The 24,613-nt window shown below is 51.2% G+C and overlaps 2 protein-coding genes across 4 annotated transcripts in view; one reads left to right on the top strand and one right to left on the bottom strand.

The window, feature by feature from the left end:
* LOC122376056 (iron-sulfur clusters transporter ABCB7, mitochondrial-like) overlaps positions 1-4,829 on the top strand; it is a 32,023-nt gene extending 27,194 nt beyond the window's left edge. For all 3 annotated transcript variants that reach the window (XM_043355727.1, XM_043355729.1, XM_043355728.1), the window contains 8 exons: positions 13-189; positions 409-583; positions 1,001-1,158; positions 1,523-1,686; positions 2,102-2,231; positions 2,485-2,628; positions 2,800-2,931; positions 3,232-4,829. In XM_043355727.1, the coding sequence (XP_043211662.1) occupies positions 13-189; positions 409-583; positions 1,001-1,158; positions 1,523-1,686; positions 2,102-2,231; positions 2,485-2,628; positions 2,800-2,931; positions 3,232-3,441 (1,290 nt within the window). In that variant the 3' untranslated portion in view covers positions 3,442-4,829. The remainder of the gene's footprint in view (positions 1-12; positions 190-408; positions 584-1,000; positions 1,159-1,522; positions 1,687-2,101; positions 2,232-2,484; positions 2,629-2,799; positions 2,932-3,231) is intronic.
* A 299-nt stretch (positions 4,830-5,128) lies between these two features.
* Positions 5,129-11,607, bottom strand: LOC122376059 (WD repeat-containing protein 47-like). The gene is made up of 6 exons (XM_043355732.1): positions 11,305-11,607; positions 9,764-9,933; positions 9,333-9,502; positions 8,078-8,248; positions 7,418-7,777; positions 5,129-6,460 (listed from the first exon to the last, which is right to left on the bottom strand). Exons 1-6 carry the CDS (start codon positions 11,605-11,607, stop codon positions 6,315-6,317), a joined length of 1,320 nt encoding a protein of 439 aa, XP_043211667.1. The 3' UTR covers positions 5,129-6,314.
* Positions 11,608-24,613: the final 13,006 nt, after the last annotated feature.

Genomic DNA, 24,613 nt, shown 5'->3' with positions numbered 1-24,613 from the left:
TCCCTATGACAGTGGTACAGCTGCGGGCCGGCGTTTGCCGGTGTGACGCTGTCGTGTATCGCTGCGTACACGGCTCTGACACTGGGAATCACCCAGTGGCGCACCAAGTTCCGAGTTCAGATGAACAAAGCCGACAACGAGGCCGGCAACAAGGCCGTCGACTCACTCATCAACTACGAGACCGTTAAGGTGAGTGTTGAAGGTTGATAGATCTTCACGACGGCGCACCTCATTGTACGAGCCCCAGTCATGGCTCTTCGTTACACAGCGAACATACATATTTGTGTTAAAAGCTTTACACGTAGATTGTGCTGTGAATGAGTTGAAACCGACAACAATGTTCATCTGTCAACAGTCCCCATGTCCGCTGTCCAACGCAGAATCTGACTGGTCTCGTTCCGTTTTCAGTACTTCAACAACGAGAAGTACGAGGCGGACCAGTACGACGCCGTACTGGCCAAGTACGAGCACGCCTCGCTCAAGACAACCACGTCTCTGGCGCTGCTCAACTTTTCGCAGAACGCCATCTTCAGCACAGCGCTGGCAGCCATCATGGTGCTGGCGAGTCGAGAGATCGTCAACGGTGCGTATTTCCTTCGTCCAAGGGTCTTAGTTTTTTTCTGTATTTTGAGGTCTGTTGTGAGTATGGGGCTCCATTTGCTTGTTGGGAATTTCGTATGCATGATCGAGTGGTAGCTGTCGGTCCTAGTCCCGTTGTTTTGGGATGCGTGACCGAAACTCCTTGAGCAATAACTTAGGCCCGATCACTGAGCTCGATAACTAATCATACTCACTGGGTTTCCTAGGCGACGGTAGAGGGACGTCCTTTGGTAGGAGACATAGTTGATTGGCTGTTTTCTTTGACAGACGCTTTGCAGTAGATCATCTGACTGACTAAATAGTGTTTTGGCGAATAGTGATGTCTGCTGTCGAGATATCAAGATATCGTGATGTTGAGTTGAAATATCGCCCTGGTAACACTTACCCCCTCTCCGTACAGGTAACATGTCGGTGGGTGACCTGGTGATGGTGAACGGCCTGCTCTTCCAACTCTCCATCCCGCTGAATTTCCTCGGCTCGGTGTACAGGGAGATCCGCCAGGCTCTGATCGACATGAAGGCCATGTTCACACTGCTCAACGTGCAGCCCAAAGTCCAGGTCAGTCGACACCGCTCTTAGTCCGCGCCTTCGTTGACTTTTATTATGGTTTAATTGTTTTTGAATGACCTCCTTACAAAATTATACTTAACATTCATGTATTTTTTTTTTTTAGATCTTTGTTTTCGAACCTTTCATGTGTTTTTCATAGCTTATGGCTTGTCTTGTATTTTCCCTCTCGGCATTACGTTGTGTTCTGCGTATATCAAATTATAACGATCGTCATGGGGGTCATTATGTGCATCCCTCACTACCACTACCATTACCATGACACACTTGACTGCGTCCGCAGAACAAGCTGCAGGTCCCGGCTCTGTCCCTCACTACCACTACCATTACCCTGACACACTTACTGCGTCCACAGAACAAGCTGCAGGCCCCGGCTCTGTCTGTCACTCCGGAGACGGCGTCCATAGCGTTCGACAACGTGTCCTTCCGCTACCTGAACGACCAGTCGATTCTGCGGGACCTCAGCTTCACCGTGGAGCCGGGGCACAAAGTGGCGCTGGTCGGCGGATCCGGATCCGGGTAGGAACGATAACGTTATTGCTTTGGTGGTATATTGGAGCTATGTGATGCCTCGTATAGTTTCAGTGGTTGGTTCCGATTATTTGGTACTGGCTTTTTTGTGGGCTTGGTTCGAGAGCTGTGAGTGTCCAAGGTCTGCGTGCGATGTGGGCACCAGCACTGGCTTGCGAGCCATGTGATAACTCGCGTGGGTAGGCGGTCGAGCGATAGCATTCAGTGATCAGGAAGCATGGTTCGGTGGATCGTTTTCATCTTGGGTGTTCAATGTTCATGGAGTTTCATTTTCAATTAGGAAGAGGAAACCACCTTGATTGCGCTCACTCATTTTTCACATTGGCTCATTTAGCTGCTCGTATATTGAGAGTGTTGTGATTCACTTGCGGATTTTCGAATGCCCCATTTGTCGCACCTGCAGGAAGTCGACCGTGATCCGCCTTCTGTACCGGTTCTTCGAGCCCTGCTCGGGATCGATCTCCATCAACGGTCAGAATATCCAGGACGTGGACCTCGAGTCACTGCGGAAATCCATCGCCGTTGTACCGCAGGTGAGAGAGAATGTCCTTCGCAGGGAGGATTTCACGAGCAGAAATCGATGCTAGCCCCCCGTGATACCGGAACGATATACTTCATTTTCCGTCGTCACGGGTCCTATTCAAAGTTTTCGTTTATTCATGAATGAAATGAGAAGTCCGCACGGATTTAGCCTTTGCAATGCCTACTACCTCTGCGTTTTGTCCGTGCTGTTTATGTCTACGGTGATGTGATTTTGGTTATTCCAACCCTCTCGTTTGTTGTCAGGACTCTGTGCTCTTTCACGACACCATCTACCATAATCTGGCGTACGGAGACCTGAGCCGACCCAAGGAAGATGTGTACGAGGCTGCCAAGATGGCTGACCTGCACGACTCCATCCTCAACTGGCCCAACGGATACGACACGCAAGTGAGTCGCTTATGTTAGATTCTAATTTGTGCCATATCCCATCAATTGCTGACAAGGAAGTGCGACGGTATCCGTCCCGCCTTCCATATTCGAGTTGTTCCATCCTTTGCCTTATTAGCGGCACAGCCGTTGACGGTGACGCATGAGTAAGTGTGTCTTTGCTGCTCTCAGGTAGGAGAGCGTGGTCTGAAGCTCTCCGGAGGCGAGAAGCAGCGGGTGGCCATCGCACGCGCCATCCTGAAGGACTCACCTATCCTCATCTTTGACGAGGCCACGTCGTCGCTGGATTCCATCACAGAAGGGGTGAGTACCTTGCACCGTCAAGTGTAGCTTGCCCCAGCACCGTTCAGTACCATGACCAGCCCCTGCTGCATTTACGAAATGACTGAGTTGGGTTTGATCGGTTTAGAGGATATGCCACTATCCACTTTGTTTATCCATGTGCACCATTTTTCCGGTAGAGCTGCGTCCTAGTTATAGAACTGCGTACTATCGGCGTCATTTTCAGCATCGTGGCGTTTCTATTCGCCAATCTTGACATTATGCTCTTTGCTCTTGCCACCCACCGGCCACCACCAACCGCTGTCCCTGGCCCGTTTTCAGAACATAATGGACGCGCTGCGGCGGGCCACCAAGGGACGCACCTCCATCTGCATCGCTCACCGTCTCTCCACCGTGCTCGACGCCGACCAGATCCTGGTGCTGGGCGAGGGCCGGGTCGTCGAGCGCGGAACCCACTCCGAGCTGCTGCGCAACCCCGACGGTCTCTACACGCGCCTCTGGCAGTCGCAGTACTACAACGGCGAGGCATGACAGCGCCACGGGCGGCTCTAGGAAAATGTGGACTTTAGGCGGTGGAATCGAGCTTCTCGGACGGAGCTGTGGCGGTGGACGGCAGAGTTGAGGTGAGGAGAAGCGGGGAGTGATGTGTGCTTGCAGCGGTGGAGTCGGCTATTGCTAGCAACGGGTGACGAGCTAGAAATCAGGCGGCGAGATAGCGTTAGTATTATGATGATTTGACATCAGGTGGTTGTTACGAAGTCAGGCGAATATGTGATATGGCCAGCCAAGCTCTACTGAAGAGTTCAGGGCGGTATATGACTGTTACGTGGACAGGTTACTGAATTATTTGCGTCAGTCTGGCCAATGGTGGCAGTGGTGCTCCCCTATCCCTATATGCCGTTTTATTGGATGATCTACTTTCTCTGTTAATTCAACAACAGTCTGCCTTATGTCGTGGTATCGTCTAAGATTGTTTTCTCACAGTCCAAAAATTTTGGCATACCCTACCCTTCAGAGTCGTAACGTTACTCATATAGAAACAAATTGAAAATTATGTATTTCATGCCGATTTTTTGATGAGCTCTTGACTCTTTCATTTTCTTGAGGTCAGGAAGGGAATGTGTGTCGCCAGACTGATAAATTATGTGAGATATGCCACAACGAACTAATGTAATGGGCCCCGCTGAACATATCTGCTGGACGAGACTGACAAGTGATTCGGACGACAATCATTCCCAGCATCAAAATGGTCCGGCCTGCAGTCGTCCGGAGCACAGGGTTTATATACCTACCTAAAAAGCACATCTGAGCTTTATTGCTGAGATGCATACGAGCTCAAAATCCGTACCACAGCTAAGCACTAAGCAGTCATCGCTAAAATCTATAGCTGTCATTCGCCATCGTTTCAGCTAAATTTTATCCATAGCTGCAGTCACATATTGAACGTTATTGAAACGCGGTATGAACTTGAATGGTTGACTCAAGTATTCTATTGAGTGCAGGATGTAGTTTCGCGGAGAAGGCAATGAAATCAACGACCTCTGAGCTAATTGTCATTAATCCCCGGCTAATGTCCGATCTTGCGTTGTCTCTTCACTCGGTTGATATGCCTCTTGGTCTTCACATATCCTCGAATGTGTGACTTTTGACCTTTGGTTATCAAAACGATTTCGGAACACCTCTCGATTTTCTGTCTAAGAAGGGTGCAGCGACCTACCTGCCACCCAGATATGCGTGAATGTTCGTGGAATGTAGTCATACATTGAGAACAAAGGTTTCAATGTGCGAAGGCGTGTGTAGTGCGGACACCCCTGGACACTGTGCAGTTCAGTGGCAGTGGATTTCACTAATTGTACAAATAGATGCGGGGTGTTGTTTGTCACATTGATGGATAATATATTACCCGACTTTTAAACGTTTTCTTTTGAGCTTTTCTTCTACTGGTTTCTTCTTTCCTGGGTGTTCAGCATTTCGTGCGTAACTTCGACATGATCCACGTCGGACATCGTACTTCACAAAAGGCTCAAGCCATTCGTAGAACTTACAGCCTACTGCGCTGTTTCCTAGACGGCAGTCGGTGTCCGTTTGGAACAGTAGCATTGGAGTCTTACTCAGCTTTGTACACCTACACGCGTGTATTATTTCGATGCTGAGATTGCGGATGGGTCTTCATGAAACCGTGCTTATAATGTGGCTCAGTGTTCACGGTACAATAGTCACGCATTGCCATAGTATATTGTCGTTGCAATCCACACGTTACACACACGGAACGTTCAGCGCGATTAGATAGATAGTTGCGTCGTTGCATCAAGCAGTGACCGATCCCCCAACTCGTTCCGTTTCACAGCGACCGGCGCTTTCCCAGCTAGCTACTGCCACAACATTGGCCAATGGCCTCGTTCCACCTTCATATCCCAGTCCCGGACTGCATTGAATTTGCTGTGAATGGATTGTTCTTGTGACAAGCCATGCGTAGCATCGACAAGCCTCAGTTTCGACACTCAAGAATGCGGCACGCCCAGACATTTAGACCACATTTAGACAGTCCACATAACTCTGGGATAATCTGACTCCTTAGATTTCCCACGGCGAAACGCTTAGCCCGCACCCGATCGGGTCTGCGGGAAGTAGTAGCCCAGATTGCGTTACAACTAGCCATTCGTGACCGAATGCATTCACCCTTTACTTGTGACTCGTGGACCAATCATGGATGCGCTCACTCTTCCATTTGACTCCCGTACTAAACGAGTCGTCTTTCCTACTCGTTTGTCGGACAAGGATACATCCAGTCTTCCCTGTAACACGAGGGCCACGAACGGCTACTCACCCTTCTTGTGAATCGAGCTGGACGGCTCACCAGCATCAGATTACAGTCCAATGTTATGCCGACTAGCGGACTTACACAGATCGTCATCGTCAATCACTATTCAGGCGCTCAACGCCGTCAGACTAAAATACACAACGCACACAGTCCATGCACATCCGTCGAGAGCATTCCATCAGCATTGACGACTGTTGGCTGCTACGAGCTGCACAGAGAAAGTCTGTCATACAAATTGAAACTGTACGCTCCCGTTTGAATACAACGATCAATGACAGATATCGCAATATCCCACTGTGACTTGGAGGTAATAGAGACAACGTAATAACATACTGAGGTGCTTACTGTTGTTTCGGCATTTCTCGTTACTCACTTTTCCTCTCCTCATGCCACACACTAGTTCACTGGGAGCACTCGTCCTCCGTTTTATTTACTCTAATAACCTTCTCACGCTCGGAGCTCTCCACCTCTCGGAGCGTCCTGCGACCTGCCAAGCATCTCTCCACGCGTCTCGCCGTCTCTGTGACTGCTCCTTTCTTCCGCTGGGGTTTTCTGCCTTTTCTTATAGCTCTCCCGGGTGCCCTTAGACGGGCGGCAGCGCCCACAGAGTACACGTCTTGTCGGCCCCCGTGGAGAGGAAGCTGAACTCGTACGGGTGCCAGCGGCCGGTGATCACCTTGTCCTGGTGCTGCGCCACCACGACCGACGGCAGCGGCATCGTCAGGTCACCTGAGGTCACACAGAGGAGGTTCAGGAGTCACTACATGTGGGGAGTCACCTGAGGTCACGAAGGGGCGGGTCAAAGCTCACAATAGGTGAAAGTTCATCAGGAGTCATCCATCAGCGATTAACCGTTAACGTTCAGAGCTGGCTGTTCAGTGTTCATGGCAAATACATATACCTATTGTGCGTCACCATGATCCATCATGCTCCCAGTTCCAACAGCACGATTTCTCCTTCAACCTTGCAAGTCACCAGGGCATAAGCGTCAGTTAGACATTGGTTACCATTATCAAGAAGGCCCGAGTTTGTTCCCTGAACCGTTGGCGGTTGCCGTTTTGCTGGATATAATGCTAACAGCTGAGCTATGAAATTACGCGCTGTTTGTTATTAGTAGCTGACTTAGCATGCTTCAGTGACATGCAACCAATATCAAAACGGTATTTGTTATATAAGTAGGTAATGAACCACCCGGACACATTTCTGGGGCGTGCTCTAATTACGCTAAAACGTTACTATATATAGCCTGTGATAAATTGCCGCGCCACAGAACGGCTCGGTTGCGGCGGCCTGCCAGAAATGACACGCTAAGTGCTTTCTAACGCGGTAACTGTCCGTAACTGATTGAGTCGGAGCCGTGCAACGTGCATGCCGACGGTGGATCAAGGCCGCGGAACGGGTCCCGCTGACCAACTGACGGAGAATGTTCTACTCTCCGCGTACAGCCGTATCAGTTCCCAGACATTGTGGGCAACAGTTTCACTACGATATGCAATTGATCTATTTTCTAAGCTTCGAGAGATGTGTGGCATGCCTCTCCTGACATTCCGGCCATGTGTGGCACGACTCACGTTTCCATCTAAATATAAGCGGGACACCTCTGCGCGTTCCCTGTGGCATGAAATAAATCTGGGTTCCGCAGTGGCACACGGCACTTCCTGACGTTCCCGTCGACGCGTTTCTTACCCTGCAAGTCAGAGAGCACCAGCCGGTTGTCATAACCCGCCGTCAGCAGGTAGAAGGCGTGCGGCGAGAAGCGCACACTGCGCACGTCGCCGTCGTGCGGCCGGAACGTCTGGATGACCCGGTCACCTCTCAGGTCATACAGCACACAGGACGAGTCCTCGTGGCCGGAGACGAGCAGTCGGCCGGACGGCTCGACGGCCAGGGAGGCCACCGGGGAGCCGCGGCTGGCCGTGTGCACGCTGGGTGGCTGCAGGCGGTTCACGCAGCCGCGCGAGCGTAGGTCCCAGACGCGGACGGTGCGGTCCTGGCTGCCAGAAACGAACATGGCACCGCCCCAGGTGCTCAGAGAGAGCACAGTACCTGTCGAAGGGTGAGGGGTGGAGGTGTGAGAGAGCGTGGTATCTTCTGAAGAGCGAGAGACATGGTCCTGAGGGTCATTTTTTTGTGAGGATGGTCATAAAACGGTTAATGAGGTCCATCAAATGAACCTGAATGAGCTCTCATTACCCGTCATTGACCTATGTGATCTAACAGCCCTCACCACTGATCTGTATGCTGGACAGTCCCTAGGTCGTCAATTCCTGAGTCACTGACCCCTAAGCTGCAAGGCCCCAGGTCACTGACCTGTGTGACCATAACAGACTCCCCCAGGTCACTGACCTGTGTGTCCGGACAACGCCTGGAACGGCACCCCGGTGGCGCAGTCGGTGACGTAGATCTTACAGTCGCCGGCGCCGCCGCTGACCAGCAGGCTGGACTTGTTGGACATGTCCTCGATGAAGCACACGTCCCTCACAGTGCCGTCGTGCATCGTCAGCTCGGCAGCCGGCTCTGTGTGACGACATTGAAGACGGGGGAGAGTTGGGGATATGACGGCATTGGAATCATTGGGTGAAGGTGGTGACACGAGATGTGAAACGCGAGACCGGTTGAAAGCTGCCGATTATTAGGAAGGATTTAGCGCCGCTTATAGTGAATTAATGCGTCTTTGTATATGCATGCTCTCACATTTACCATATGTAGGAACAATAATGCATTCTGAAGTGACTGAGTGCAGTTTCACGTCTATAGCAAACTGTATTCGCTGACCTACTCAACCCATTGTATGTGAATAATTGTTCGAAAGTGGCAGCGCTCACAGCTCACAGCTCGTTTTACACGCGAACTCCATTGCTGATCGATGGGCCGCGAAGGGAGAGTGCGGTCCTGGGAGCTCCCTCGATCACCTCTTGACCAGCGCGGGATGATCGTGTCGCCACGCCGCGGGACCCATTTGCGCCGCATCTCGCACCGAGAAAGTGTGCCTCGCATCGTGGGAAATCCGGAGGGTCGCGGGCGGCGCTCACGTTTCGTGTCGCCCCGCGCGCGGTGACATGTGCCGCGTGGTCACGATCGGAAACAGATTGCACAGTCACGTAACGCTTGCTAAACGCCACCGACCAGTCACGGGCCGGTGCCGTTACTGAACCGAGATTGGCGACCGGCCGTGACCACTTGTGGCGGGAGACGTTGGGAAAGAACGGCAACAGCTTTGTCGGTGGGATGCGGGGAGCTTGTGTAACGCGAGTGATCTCGGCTGCAGGCAGCTGGAGTGGTGGAGACTGGAGAGCTCGTCGGATGAGTCAGTCGCGCTGATGTAAAATCGAAAGTTAGGTATGTCCAGCGATGCGAGACAGCACAAAGGGTGCTGCTCTTTGGATTTGGTTAAATGACGGCACAGCTCACGCTTCACTGCCGCGGGATCGTTTGAGAGCTGGGGTCGCTAGAGGCATTAGACAAGTGGGTGCAGTGCAGAGACAGAAAAGTGAAGGTGATCTAGATCCGTCTGGATCATTTGCAGCTATAGCCCACTAGTAGATCCGTTTTTCTATGACCTGGCTAGTTCGTGCCCAGAGCCCTTATTATGATCGCCTACCTTCCATAGTGCACGAGTCGGCGTCGAAGCGCATCAGTTTGATGGTCTTGTCGTTGCTGCCGGTGGCGATGAGGTCGCCGACGGGGCTCCAGGCCATGCAGTAGATGGAGCCCTTGTGGTGGCGGGGACGCTTCAGCACCACCGAGGACTGGCAGGTCACGTGATCATCCCTGAGGGCAGATGGTGGTTGAGCTGGATACCTAGTTGTCGTAATAGCTCGCATTAGAACCTCTACATACGAGTAGAGCGACGACTTAGAATACGAAACACGTTTACGTTTAGGATATGCTTACGTCCAACGTGGCTTGTCAAATGTGTTCCTCCGAAATGTCACGGAGTCTCCTCAACAGCCTTGGGTATTGAAACGTTTAACAAATAGTTAAGCTTCCAGCAAGAGGTAAGTAAATGTAGTGCTGATTGATCGCTCTCACCTGAGGTCGACCAGTTTCGGGTAGGAGCAGATGCGGAGCGTTTTCGAGTTGGAGCCGATGGCGTACAGTTTGCCGAACGGGTGGAACTCGGCGCAGCGGATGGCCTGTACATCCTCCAGAGAGGTGACGGGGATGAACCGGGGACGCTCCACCGAGCCGCTCCGCTCCGACTGAAACACAGAGGGGACGGGACGTCAGTTAACTAGGTATAGAATGCGGCATGGGACGGTCGGTCCATTCTTATTCAAAAACAAGACTCGAATAAATGTATAGATCTTTCACTCCATAGCACATATCACTTCGCATCACGTCTACGCTTAAAGGGACCCTCCCACCTTAACATTAGTTTTGAGTTGAGATAGCCAAGTTTGCGGCCAGGCTCAGAAACCACCATTTATCCTGGTCGCAACCCCCGCAGCTTTATAGTGTTCAAGAAATTTCTTCCCTTTACTTGCAGGGTGGGACCAGCGTAGTCCCTAACGGACTCTGATGACGTCATCAAGCCCATTGACCGCGCGTTATAAAATAAAAGTCTTATATTTCAAAAACGGGTGAATATTTTTCGGAGAAATTTGGTAGATGTTCATTTTCGCTCTTTCTGATTCACGGTACACCACTTTTATGCCAATTCATTAACTTTTTTAAGGTGGGAGGGTCCCTTTAACATCGCACACGTTACACCAATTTTCCGCAACTGCTCAGCGCTTATATGATTGCTCTGCCTGCAGTGCGCCTAGAACCCTGTCGACATTTCCATCTTATCTCAGTTTGCTCTCACGTTTCTGCTCATGACCATGGCCACCGTGACCAGCGGCTGGTGACTATGGCAGACTGGCGACCTTGTGTGTCCACAAGGACCCGTGTCCAGTGGCGCGGGTCGCCGGCCACTGCAGAGCGCTGTCTGCTCCGTTTGATGGCCGTGAATTGCAACTGTGTCTGGCTCGCCGTACCACACGGCCCACCGGAGTGGAAAGTCCGGGCTGTGTGTGTCGGCGGTGATCAGACAGGGCTTGTGCGCGGTGCCGTGACTGGCTCGTAGCGCGGTGACACCATGAGTGTCACCACTTGTGACGGCCGCCCACCGGCCACCGCCAACGAGAGCGAAAGGCCGACCGATGACGCTGCTTCCCGAGCAGTCCCGAGCGGAAACATAGGCACGAATCAAACCAGATGAAAAAGAATTCGTTGCAAACGCGCGAATCAAACGCAATATAAATCGTACGTAGTACACATGCAATACACATAAAGCATGTGCTATTCGATTACCTACTTCATGACTATTGTCTTCGTTTTAATCGGAACCATTTTGCAGAGTTTCAAAGCGTAGTCCAATAAATTCGGTGCGCATCAGTGCAACGGTTTGTAGGCCATGTTCTGTGTGTATAGCCATTTAGGATGGTTGAAATCATGCATGCAGTGAGGTATTATATGTTACACCCGTTTCACATGTGTAGCTGCTGTGTGGGCATTCAGGTGTAGTGTAACGTTTACGTTGTACCCAGTTCGCGTATTCGAAGACGGGAGACGATGATATAGCTTACATGCGCACAAATCTTCCAGCTGGGTTTCCGCCTGTCTCGGTTACCGGTCGGACTGTGTTGTCTCTGTTTGTGACCCCGACTCGGGTCAGCCTGGGGCGGACGCTGTTCAGCAGGCGGCAGGTGCTGGTCATTAGGCGGCAGGCCCTGGTCGGCAGGCGCGGGGGACCACGGCACTCGCTGGTAGCCAGTCTGTAGAAGTGCGGGGTCGCCGTGCCGACGCCAGGCCGCCTCCTCTGCTGTGTGCTGCCCGGGTCCCGTCGCCATGTAGTGACGGTCCAACAGCACTGGTCCCCTCTCCGCCATCGCAGGTACCCTGTCCATCATAACCGGGCCCCTCTCCGTCGGCACCGGGGGCTGGTCCATCAGCAGCCAGGCAGTCCTGCCGTCCACGATAACCGGCTGAGGCCAGAGCTGGGGTGCAGCCGGACCTCCCGGGTGCCAAGGCGGGTACATCGGGGGGCTGCCGGGGTGCAACGGAGGACTTCCTTGGTGCAGCGGGGGACTGCCAGGATGTTCCGCTCTCCGCCGACCCCGCTGCTCGTGCCGACCAGCCTTCCTCTGAGGAGAATGATGGCGGTGTTCGCTCGAGCGCTGCGGCATGACGCCGAAAGTAGACTCTTTACCGAGTTGTGCCGATCAATAGGAGAAGGGTCCAATACCACTGTTCACTGTCCAGTGTCCACCGTTCCCTGTCCTCTGACCAGCTATGTGATGTGCCAGGCCGTTCGAACACCTCTGATCATCGCCATCACAGCCGACGCCGGCAACGAACACTGCTCTGATCGCAAGGGTCTGTGATCACCATCAGAACCGGTATCCAATAGCTCCGGCAAGCGTCACTATCACCTTCAATACCTTCCGGTTACCACTGGCCTTCGTCCTCTCAACACTGGTTACCACTGACTGATCACCACTGGTTTCTCTCCTGTCACTACCGGTCACCACTGGCTGCCGCTGCCGGTCAGTACTGAACGCTCCGGCGGTGCCCGCCGCGCGTGGAGCCCCTCTGCTCTCGGCTCGCTCTGCCGGGTCCACTGGCACTCTCCGGCGCGAGCCGTGACGCTCGCCGGCAGCTGTCGACACCGACTGGTGCCGACGGGTCTGGTCGCGACCCTGCCGGTCGCCAGATCGTGACCACGTGACCCACTAATTCTCCGGCCGCGCGGGGTCACCACTGAGCCGTGACGGCCTCGGGACCGCTCCCCCGCCGGGCCAGGGGACACCGGGGGAGTGGAGTGTGCAGTTTGCAAATATTTGATTAATAAATAAATGTGTAGACCTCTGCACACCTCAGAAGTCTTGGATAAGGATGTGTTGACTTAGGTTATGCTTTTAAGCTTGACTTCGTATGAAACGGAATTTTTCCTTCTCTAAATTTCCAGTGCTCCAGTAGGTACTCCAGTTACATAACTATGTTTTATCGCTTTGGGTTACTGTTGCCTTGATTATAAGTCAAAATAAAATTCCATTTCTAGGTTGTCATATCGAATGAGAGCATTGACACAATAAGACGGTAAAAATTATGTTTATGCCTACATCAAAACGACAGTTTTTTTTTTTTTGCTTTAGCGCTCACATTCCGTCGTAGGCTAATCTTGCCTTCTTTTATTGTTCCCTCCTTTTAATCTGACCATTCAATCGGCCTGATTCAACTGTATAAGAGCCACTTCAGTGCCATAAACATGACCGTTGGTCCGTCGGCCTTTGAGCGGGATCTGCCCACTGATCCGTGACGAATCTCCAAGTGCCTGATAGGGTAGTGTGGGGTAATTTGAACATATTTTTACGTCTTCTCCGTTGTACCAAATTCCAGCTTAACCCTGGATGAAGAAAAACTGCTTCAGTAGCGCAAGTGTCACTTGCTTTCACCATGCAAGCCTCATTTTTGGACGAGCCGAGCATGCCTTGAAAAGCATAGCCTCACTTTGCCACCAAGTCACGGTGTGTTCAAATGGCCCCACCGTGGGGTAATTTGAACATACTGCCTTTACCTGTCATAAAAACGACAGTCTCGCCAACGCCGATGTTGTTTGACCCATAAACAAATAGGCAGAACAATTCTAAACATACCTTCACTTGAAAAATTGTAGCACGCTACATCTTGAACATTTAACGTAGTATCTTTTCGGCACGGCTCGGTACGGCAGTTCCCCCCCCCCTCGCAGTCCGGTCACAGGCCTAGCCCTCCATTCACACACCCGTCGCTGCTACCGGGTGACGCACAGCTGAGCGGAGCGCTGCTGCTGCGCTCTCCTCCCCTCTCATTATTCACTACCCCCCCCCCCGTCACCAGGCCCGCCATCCCCATTCAGCACTTTTCCCCAACTCCCTCAACGAGCACTGTCCGTGAGAATAGCCCGCAGTAGACACATCTGCGAGAAGACGATGCCGGTCACATCAGTACGAACCGCCGAGGCACAGCTGAGTCAACAAGCTACGTCAGAACTGCGGCCGGCGGCGGCGGCGAGCGAGCACGTTAAGGTACTCTGTCACTTGTCACGTACTCTGTCAGGTACCACAACAGCTGCGCCGCGCTGAGTCCCACGGAGGGAATGGCAAAACCAGAAAGATCCTACGGCAAGCAAAAACGCTGTAGTTCCAGAGGTCTTCGCAATGGGCAGCCGTTAAACTCTCATTACGACGCTCGCCTATGGAGACAGCTACCGCAGGATGAGCGATCCGAGCCTCCTCAAATAACGCTGGATCAGTAAGATATGTCAACAGATCATGGAGCAGTGTCAAGGATGGATGCCGGCTGGAGCACACAGCCTCCTTTGTCGGGCACAGCAACCCAGGGTGAGTGAACCTGGCAAAATAGCCGGGTGACCGACCTCACAATGGCCTCATGAGGTAGTTCCAGAGATCTCCGCAGAGGAAGAAGGCGCTGACTTACGGCCACGCCCCGGTACGGTGGGCGGAGCAAGAGTGACGTCACAGGGGCGTTGGCGGCAGACGAAACGGAAGGAAACAAAAGTTTGAATAAAATGAAATTGAAGAATCAAAATTAAAACTCGAAAATCACAAACCTTTCGTGGATTGTTTTATGTCAGCGATTACTAAAATGATAAAGCACTCAACACGAAGACGATTCGACGGCCAAAAATTGCAGGCACAGAGGAGCAAGGTGACTAAACAGGACAGAGGGCGCCATCTTACGGCCCCACCCACCAGAAGAAGGCAGAGGAAGATGACGTCGCAAGGGCGTGGCAGTCACCCCTCCCCCCCCCCCCCAACTATAAAAGGGTGCGCCACCCAACCAGAGGGAGAATCACAGTCGAGCAGCCGAGAGTCACAGTCCACAGCTGGAGCCGGAGACGCCATCTGGGAGCCGCCGCCAGTCCGGGGTCACCCGCGAGAAGCCTCTTCAGTTCGAGAACCAGAACCGAGGACAGCAGTCGACGCTTGTGACCACACTGAGAAGCGGAAGCGCAGAGAAACTCCAGAATGTGAGTGTTGTTGAAAAGTCTGCTCAATCCCTGATCCTAGCCCCCCCCCCCTTGCCCAGCCTGCCGTGCCGTGACGACTGCCAAACATTTTCGGTTGCCATAAAATGCACTCTCAATTGGAATTGGAAAACTTAAATTACTTTGAACTTATTGGTCCAGACACCCTAGTAGCATATTAGGATCTGAATTGGGAAGGTCATGTCAGAGTCGCCAGCAAACCGTTATTGTCCGTCGGAATTCACGATTAGGCCGGGAGCGAGATGCTAAAATTTGAATAAGCAGCTCATTGTCACGAACGTTGAGATTGATGACATGATGCGTGTCAGCATTGAATAACGAATATGTCTTTGTGTTTGGCCAAGCTGGTTCGTTCGATTTACCTATTATCGGCGGTAGTCAGGTGCGATTAAGATTTGAGGTTGGAATTCGTTTGTGAAATTAAGGGTGTAGATTCGTGCTGTACTCACTAAAAGTTGCTTTGCGAAATCATTGGTAATATTGCTGTAGGAATTAATTGCGAAGTCGAAATCAATTAGTGAACAGGTAAATACGGTTGACAGGGAATGTAATGTTTTAAGGTGGCGACTGATTCATGCAATCGATCTATGAATATGGCTATGAGTTATGATTTTCAACAGATATGAATGCTTGAGCTTACGGCGGAATTTCTTCTGTTACTTAGGTGCAGAGTTGAGAGTAGTGGTTTGAGGTCGACGGTCTGACACTTTGCGACTTTAGATGGTCCTTGTACTTTGCGTCATTGTAGTTGCGAAATGTCGAGTAATAGGTAGATGTAGAATTGTTTGTGGTTAGAACTAATATGCGACTAATATAGGTACCGATCGTTGTGCTTTTGTAGAATAAATACTAGAAAAATCATATCTTTTGGGAAAGATCGAAGGGGATACGGAGCTAGAAAAAAAACTTACGTGGAATGAAGCTGATGAGATGTCGAACAGGGAGATATTGCAGCGATATTTTACCAGATTCACACTCACTGACACATTCGTTGAATCTAACCGGCCCGAAGAGACCGCACACACCAGTACTGCACCGCGAGTGATGGCGCGCCCATCGCGGCGCGGCCTTGACAACTGTCGACTGTCGACGCGGCGCCGGCCGGCAGCCGTGGTAATCGTCGTTCGCGACGCGGGACCGTGCGCCGCTAGATGGCACATGAGAGCAGCGTCGGGAGTGGAGCAGCGGCCACAGTAGGGCAGTGGGCTAACCATAATTGGGGCGCGTGCGGTAGGTGAAGATCATTGTGTAGGAGCATGGTTAGTTGTGGAAAGTTGCAACGGGATAAGAACGTAAACAGTTAATGCATAATTTTAAATATGACATGCTATTTGATATTTAGGACTGCACTTCGTTTGATGTGCATTGTTTACTGCTAATAGGATGATTTAAATTATATTTTCTATGAAAAGCTAGGGACCCCTATGACAATATTCTGGCACTCTATAAAGATAATTTGTATAGATAACTAGTAGCCCATCAGAAGCTATCGAACGAGTTTCAAGGAGTCATTTCCGTTTGAGCATTCAGCAATTCACTATGATACGGTGGAACACAACCAGACGACAGATCGGTGCGTACTAATTGGTTCTAGATCATCTGATGAAATCAAGAGCGGTTCAAGGTCTGCTAGGATTGTATACGAGAACTGATGATTAGGTTCACGCGTGCAGCAGCAATTAGGACTTGAGATTACGATTAGATGCGTTTCTGTTATTCGCGTTCTTGAGAGTTAGCGCCAATAATTACTCCACCAATATTGGCACAGGGCATTGTGAGGCACAGACGGCTTGTTTGCCCGCCTCCTATGGCGTAACGTTTACCAGCATGACTGTATGAGACACAGATGCACTTCTCTAAACCCAAGTCCAGACCGGAATAATAAGAGGGACACACCGTCACGTACGCAGGGCATATGCACGTTTTCCGCCAGTGGTACCGGCCACTGTTAGTTTTCCCGCTTAGGTAACACTGGGTGAGAAGGCAGTGAGAGGTTTCTACGGCAGGGGGAAGGGGAAGATTGGCACAGTGTGCAGTGGAGAGTAAGTTATGCCAAAGGCAAGAAGCCGAGGGTCAGGGGTGAGTCACCCAAAAGTGCGGATAAGGCGAGCCGTAGTGTCCCGAATAAGTCCTCATACTTATTTTGTAAAGGTACCTTAATCGGTACTGGACAGCCTCAGGGGAGGGAAGAATGTACTCCAGGACACGTAAGGCCTTGAAGAGTAAATCCCATGGTTTAAGGAGAGTTCCTGAGGAGAGTTCCAGGATATGAACGGTGGTCCCTGGGTCGTGAACGGGAATGTTACACGCGGACCGGAAGAGGGCATAGGTAATCTCTCCCGGATAGAGAGATAAGTCGGATATAAATCGTGTATGTGTGTACTATAAGTCTATCGGACGTGTAGTGAATCCCATAAATTAGTAGGGTGGATATTGGTGCAATTATTCTGGACGGCCCTGCGATAAGTATCTTTGTCGCCGGTTAGCGGAGCATGCACTGGATTTCGGAAAGAGACATTTATCTCGCCGGGGAGACCATGGTTTGTAAGACGCCTAACACTATCGGAGGGAATTTCGGGGGCTACCAATTAAATTTGGGTGAATACATGAAATGTGAACGTAATGCGAGCAAGGGTGTGAGAATGATGACGCATGAATCTTAGAGTAAGGCCGATAGGAATTTGGTAGAGTTCGGTTACGGCAGTCGAACAAATGATTCTTGAGGGCAACTTAAAACTAGCAACGCTAATACGAACTAAGTGGGCAATTTTCGTAATGGGGAGGCCAGTGATATAGGGATGGGTGACTGGACGAATGATCACATTCAATTAATCAATGTAATTACCACCCATAAGTTTGGCAGTGGTCATCGGGACTTCGAATGCCCTGTCCTTCACCTGCCCATCTGTGCCGCAAACCCAGCTGATCGGATCCCGTTATCCCTAATCCGAGCAGCGAAGAAGCATCTCGTGCATCATGGTCTATACAATGAACAGAATCATCAAGCCTCTAAATTAAAAAGCATCTTCCATCAGATGTATTTGTATGCAAGGTGGATTTGGATCTACATCTCTCCCAGGTGGATCTCCATCTCAAGATCCCTATCTGGATCCATACCTCTCTCTGAGGTGTATCTACATCTATCTCAGGATCTCATCACTGTCTGGATCTCTCTCTGAAGATCCCTCTCGGGATCTCTTCAACGACTCTCAAGTTCCCCATCACCAGCTCTACTATCGAGTCTTTACAGCAGCAAATACTTCTCTCTTCGGCTACAACAGCCAAATGACAGTGGACCGCGGTGATTGATGAACCTCAAGATGCAGCTTTTTTTATTTCTGTACTTTTCCTTCCCTTCATTCCCTTGCTACAAATGGCGCCCAAAACGTGGGGATTTGATAATTCTCAAATTGTGAAGCTGGTAGACTGGCACAAGCCGCCGAACCCGAAGTTGATGAATTGAAAGTCAACCGTATGGAGAAGAGGAAGAAGTCGAAGAATAGAGCAGGTGTTCGAAATACTGGCAGCAGTGGAAATGAGCGTGCTGCAGGGGTCGATATGAAGAAAGAGGATGAGCTAAAGAAAGCTGTGTGAAGATGATGAAGCTTATGATGGTGGCTGATGACAGGAAAGTTGAAGAATTGAGCAGGTGTTCGAAATACTGACAGCAGTGGAAATGAACGTGCTGCAGGGGTCGACGTGAAGGAACTGATGAGAGGAAGCGGTCTTACGAATACTGAAAAGGACATAGAAGAAGCTGTTGAAGATAAGATAAGGAAATGAAGCTGTCTCATGAACAAAGGATCAGACTAATACAGAAGACAGGCCGAAAATGAAACTTGACAATTGTTTGCATCAGCATATCAATTCTTCTACGTTCTGCTGTACAACAAGTCCAAGTCACGGTCAGCTGCTGTATTGCAAAGGAGAGCTCGAACTTTCTAGAGTATTGAGGATAAAAGGACAGCAATATCAAAAGCAGAAGAGGAAGAACAGGCGGAATGCTCGTGTTGTACTGAATCAAAATCAAACACGGTCGTCTTCACAACACAGCCAAGGCGATTATCATGTTGGTGAACGAGGAGAGGGTGCCAGGATGCTGCAAGACCAACTGCCAAACGATCCATTCAGATGGGCTGCTGCAGAGATCACCCACCTGGGCTGCTGCGACGGCTGTCACCTGGTCCGCCGAAAGGTCGCTACCTGAGCTGCCACGGAGGTCACCTGTGCTGCCACGAAGGATGCATTGCCCTCGCGGGCTGCCTCGGAGGTCACTCACCTGAGCGGCCGCGGAAGTCGCCTACCTGAGCTGCCACGGAGGAAGCATTGGTCCCGCGTGCTGCCTCGGGGGGTCACTCACCTGATCGGCCGTGGAAGTCGCCTACCTGAGCTGCCACGGAGGAAGCATTGGTCCCGCGTGCTGCCTCGGGGGGTCACTCAACTGAGCTGCCGCGGAAGTCGCCTACCTGAGCTGCCACGGGGGATGCATTGCCATCGCGTGCTGCCTCGGGGGTCACTCACCTGAGCTGCCGCGGAAGTCGCCTACCTGAGCTACCACGGAGGCTGTCACCGGGTCTGCCACGAGGGTCACCTACCTGGGCTGCCACGGAAGTCGCCTACCTGAGCTACAACGGAGGCTGTCACGGGTCTGCCACGATGGTCACCCAACCGGGCTGCCACGGGGATGCATTGCCCTCGCGTGCTGCCTCGGGGGTCACCCACCTGAGCTGCCATGGAGGTCGCTCACCTGAGCTGCCACGGAGCCTGCCACCCGGGCGGCCACGGAGGTCGCGGCAGGGCCGGCCATGGAGGTCGCCTACCCGGACTGCCACGGAGGTGTCGTCCACCTGGGCTGCCACGTAGGCTGCCCACGCGGGCCGCCGTGCAAGCTGCCCACCCGGGCTGCCATGGAGGCCGCCACCCGGGCCGCCATGAAGGCTGCCCACCCGGGCTGCCATGGAGGCTGCCACCCGAACTGCTGTGGAGGCCGCCCACCTGGGCTGCCGCAGAGGTCTTCACCCTCCTAAGAAGCCGCTTACCGGACGACAACCGACGACATCGGGCTAACCAAAGTGGTTGGTGCCCGTGACCCGGATCTGGTGAACGACAAACTGAGGTGGGGACGAGGAACAACAGGTGCGTGTGTGTACTGTACTAGGTATACGATGTCATGCTGTGGGCGTTGCGGAAGTTCACATGATTGTGTAAATTTAGATGAGTAAGGGGTGTGACTTTTTTGTATGAGTTGCGAGGACGCAACTAGGGTTGTTTGGACTGAAGATGTAGCACGCTACATCTTGAACATTTAACGTAGTATCTTTTCGGCACGGCTCGGTACGGCAGTTCCCCCCCCCCCCTCGCAGTCCGGTCACAGGCCTAGCCCTCCATTCACACACCCGTCGCTGCTACCGGGTGACGCACAGCTGAGCGGAGCGCTGCTGCTGCGCTCTCCTCCCCTCTCATTATTCACTACCCCCCCCCCCCCGTCACCAGGCCCGCCATCCCCATTCAGCACTTTTCCCCAACTCCCTCAACGAGCACTGTCCGTGAGAATAGCCCGCAGTAGACACATCTGCGAGAAGACGATGCCGGTCACATCAGTACGAACCGCCGAGGCACAGCTGAGTCAACAAGCTACGTCAGAACTGCGGCCGGCGGCGGCGGCGAGCGAGCACGTTAAGGTACTCTGTCACTTGTCACGTACTCTGTCAGGTACCACAACAGCTGCGCCGCGCTGAGTCCCACGGAGGGAATGGCAAAACCAGAAAGATCCTACGGCAAGCAAAAACGCTGTAGTTCCAGAGGTCTTCGCAATGGGCAGCCGTTAAACTCTCATTACGACGCTCGCCTATGGAGACAGCTACCGCAGGATGAGCGATCCGAGCCTCCTCAAATAACGCTGGATCAGTAAGATATGTCAACAGATCATGGAGCAGTGTCAAGGATGGATGCCGGCTGGAGCACACAGCCTCCTTTGTCGGGCACAGCAACCCAGGGTGAGTGAACCTGGCAAAATAGCCGGGTGACCGACCTCACAATGGCCTCATGAGGTAGTTCCAGAGATCTCCGCAGAGGAAGAAGGCGCTGACTTACGGCCACGCCCCGGTACGGTGGGCGGAGCAAGAGTGACGTCACAGGGGCGTTGGCGGCAGACGAAACGGAAGGAAACAAAAGTTTGAATAAAATGAAATTGAAGAATCAAAATTAAAACTCGAAAATCACAAACCTTTCGTGGATTGTTTTATGTCAGCGATTACTAAAATGATAAAGCACTCAACACGAAGACGATTCGACGGCCAAAAATTGCAGGCACAGAGGAGCAAGGTGACTAAACAGGACAGAGGGCGCCATCTTACGGCCCCACCCACCAGAAGAAGGCAGAGGAAGATGACGTCGCAAGGGCGTGGCAGTCACCCCTCCCCCCCCCCCAACTATAAAAGGGTGCGCCACCCAACCAGAGGGAGAATCACAGTCGAGCAGCCGAGAGTCACAGTCCACAGCTGGAGCCGGAGACGCCATCTGGGAGCCGCCGCCAGTCCGGGGTCACCCGCGAGAAGCCTCTTCAGTTCGAGAACCAGAACCGAGGACAGCAGTCGACGCTTGTGACCACACTGAGAAGCGGAAGCGCAGAGAAACTCCAGAATGTGAGTGTTGTTGAAAAGTCTGCTCAATCCCTGATCCTAGCCCCCCCCCCCTTGCCCAGCCTGCCGTGCCGTGACGACTGCCAAACATTTTCGGTTGCCATAAAATGCACTCTCAATTGGAATTGGAAAACTTAAATTACTTTGAACTTATTGGTCCAGACACCCTAGTAGCATATTAGGATCTGAATTGGGAAGGTCATGTCAGAGTCGCCAGCAAACCGTTATTGTCCGTCGGAATTCACGATTAGGCCGGGAGCGAGATGCTAAAATTTGAATAAGCAGCTCATTGTCACGAACGTTGAGATTGATGACATGATGCGTGTCAGCATTGAATAACGAATATGTCTTTGTGTTTGGCCAAGCTGGTTCGTTCGATTTATTATCGGCGGTAGTCAGGTGCGATTAAGATTTGAGGTTGGAATTCGTTTGTGAAATTAAGGGTGTAGATTCGTGCTGTACTCACTAAAAGTTGCTTTGCGAAATCATTGGTAATATTGCTGTAGGAATTAATTGCGAAGTCGAAATCAATTAGTGAACAGGTAAATACGGTTGACAGGGAATGTAATGTTTTAAGGTGGCGACTGATTCATGCAATCGATCTATGAATATGGCTATGAGTTATGATTTTCAACAGATATGAATGCTTGAGCTTACGGCGGAATTTCTTCTGTTACTTAGGTGCAGAGTTGAGAGTAGTGGTTTGAGGTCGACGGTCTGACACTTTGCGACTTTAGATGGTCCTTGTACTTTGCGTCATTGTAGTTGCGAAATGTCGAGTAATAGGTAGATGTAGAATTGTTTGTGGTTAGAACTAATATGCGACTAATATAGGTACCGATCGTTGTGCTTTTGTAGAATAAATACTAGAAAAATCATATCTTTTGGGAAAGATCGAAGGGGATACGGAGCTAGAAAAAAAACTTACGTGGAATGAAGCTGATGAGATGTCGAACAGGGAGATATTGCAGCGATATTTTACCAGATTCACACTCACTGACACATTCGTTGAATCTAACCGGCCCGAAGAGACCGCACACACCAGTACTGCACCGCGAGTGATGGCGCGCCCATCGCGGCGCGGCCTTGACAACTGTCGACTGTCGACGCGGCGCCGGCCGGCAGCCGTGGTAATCGTCGTTCGCGACGCGGGACCGTGCGCCGCTAGATGGCACATGAGAGCAGCGTCGGGAGTGGAGCAGCGGCCACAGTAGGGCAGTGGGCTAACCATAATTGGGGCGCGTGCGGTAGGTGAAGATCATTGTGTAGGAGCATGGTTAGTTGTGGAAAGTTGCAACGGGATAAGAACGTAAACAGTTAATGCATAATTTTAAATATGACATGCTATTTGATATTTAGGACTGCACTTCGTTTGATGTGCATTGTTTACTGCTAATAGGATGATTTAAATTATATTTTCTATGAAAAGCTAGGGACCCCTATGACAATATTCTGGCACTCTATAAAGATAATTTGTATAGATAACTAGTAGCCCATCAGAAGCTATCGAACGAGTTTCAAGGAGTCATTTCCGTTTGAGCATTCAGCAATTCACTATGATACGGTGGAACACAACCAGACGACAGATCGGTGCGTACTAATTGGTTCTAGATCATCTGATGAAATCAAGAGCGGTTCAAGGTCTGCTAGGATTGTATACGAGAACTGATGATTAGGTTCACGCGTGCAGCAGCAATTAGGACTTGAGATTACGATTAGATGCGTTTCTGTTATTCGCGTTCTTGAGAGTTAGCGCCAATAATTACTCCACCAATATTGGCACAGGGCATTGTGAGGCACAGACGGCTTGTTTGCCCGCCTCCTATGGCGTAACGTTTACCAGCATGACTGTATGAGACACAGATGCACTTCTCTAAACCCAAGTCCAGACCGGAATAATAAGAGGGACACACCGTCACGTACGCAGGGCATATGCACGTTTTCCGCCAGTGGTACCGGCCACTGTTAGTTTTCCCGCTTAGGTAACACTGGGTGAGAAGGCAGTGAGAGGTTTCTACGGCAGGGGGAAGGGGAAGATTGGCACAGTGTGCAGTGGAGAGTAAGTTATGCCAAAGGCAAGAAGCCGAGGGTCAGGGGTGAGTCACCCAAAAGTGCGGATAAGGCGAGCCGTAGTGTCCCGAATAAGTCCTCATACTTATTTTGTAAAGGTACCTTAATCGGTACTGGACAGCCTCAGGGGAGGGAAGAATGTACTCCAGGACACGTAAGGCCTTGAAGAGTAAATCCCATGGTTTAAGGAGAGTTCCTGAGGAGAGTTCCAGGATATGAACGGTGGTCCCTGGGTCGTGAACGGGAATGTTACACGCGGACCGGAAGAGGGCATAGGTAATCTCTCCCGGATAGAGAGATAAGTCGGATATAAATCGTGTATGTGTGTACTATAAGTCTATCGGACGTGTAGTGAATCCCATAAATTAGTAGGGTGGATATTGGTGCAATTATTCTGGACGGCCCTGCGATAAGTATCTTTGTCGCCGGTTAGCGGAGCATGCACTGGATTTCGGAAAGAGACATTTATCTCGCCGGGGAGACCATGGTTTGTAAGACGCCTAACACTATCGGAGGGAATTTCGGGGGCTACCAATTAAATTTGGGTGAATACATGAAATGTGAACGTAATGCGAGCAAGGGTGTGAGAATGATGACGCATGAATCTTAGAGTAAGGCCGATAGGAATTTGGTAGAGTTCGGTTACGGCAGTCGAACAAATGATTCTTGAGGGCAACTTAAAACTAGCAACGCTAATACGAACTAAGTGGGCAATTTTCGTAATGGGGAGGCCAGTGATATAGGGATGGGTGACTGGACGAATGATCACATTCAATTAATCAATGTAATTACCACCCATAAGTTTGGCAGTGGTCATCGGGACTTCGAATGCCCTGTCCTTCACCTGCCCATCTGTGCCGCAAACCCAGCTGATCGGATCCCGTTATCCCTAATCCGAGCAGCGAAGAAGCATCTCGTGCATCATGGTCTATACAATGAACAGAATCATCAAGCCTCTAAATTAAAAAGCATCTTCCATCAGATGTATTTGTATGCAAGGTGGATTTGGATCTACATCTCTCCCAGGTGGATCTCCATCTCAAGATCCCTATCTGGATCCATACCTCTCTCTGAGGTGTATCTACATCTATCTCAGGATCTCATCACTGTCTGGATCTCTCTCTGAAGATCCCT

Source organism: Amphibalanus amphitrite, unplaced genomic scaffold, assembly GCF_019059575.1.
Source record: "Amphibalanus amphitrite isolate SeventyFive unplaced genomic scaffold, NRLGWU_Aamphi_draft 001999F_arrow, whole genome shotgun sequence".
Classification (NCBI taxonomy): domain Eukaryota; kingdom Metazoa; phylum Arthropoda; class Thecostraca; order Balanomorpha; family Balanidae; genus Amphibalanus; species Amphibalanus amphitrite.
This window is presented reverse-complemented; position numbering and strand designations above follow the sequence as displayed.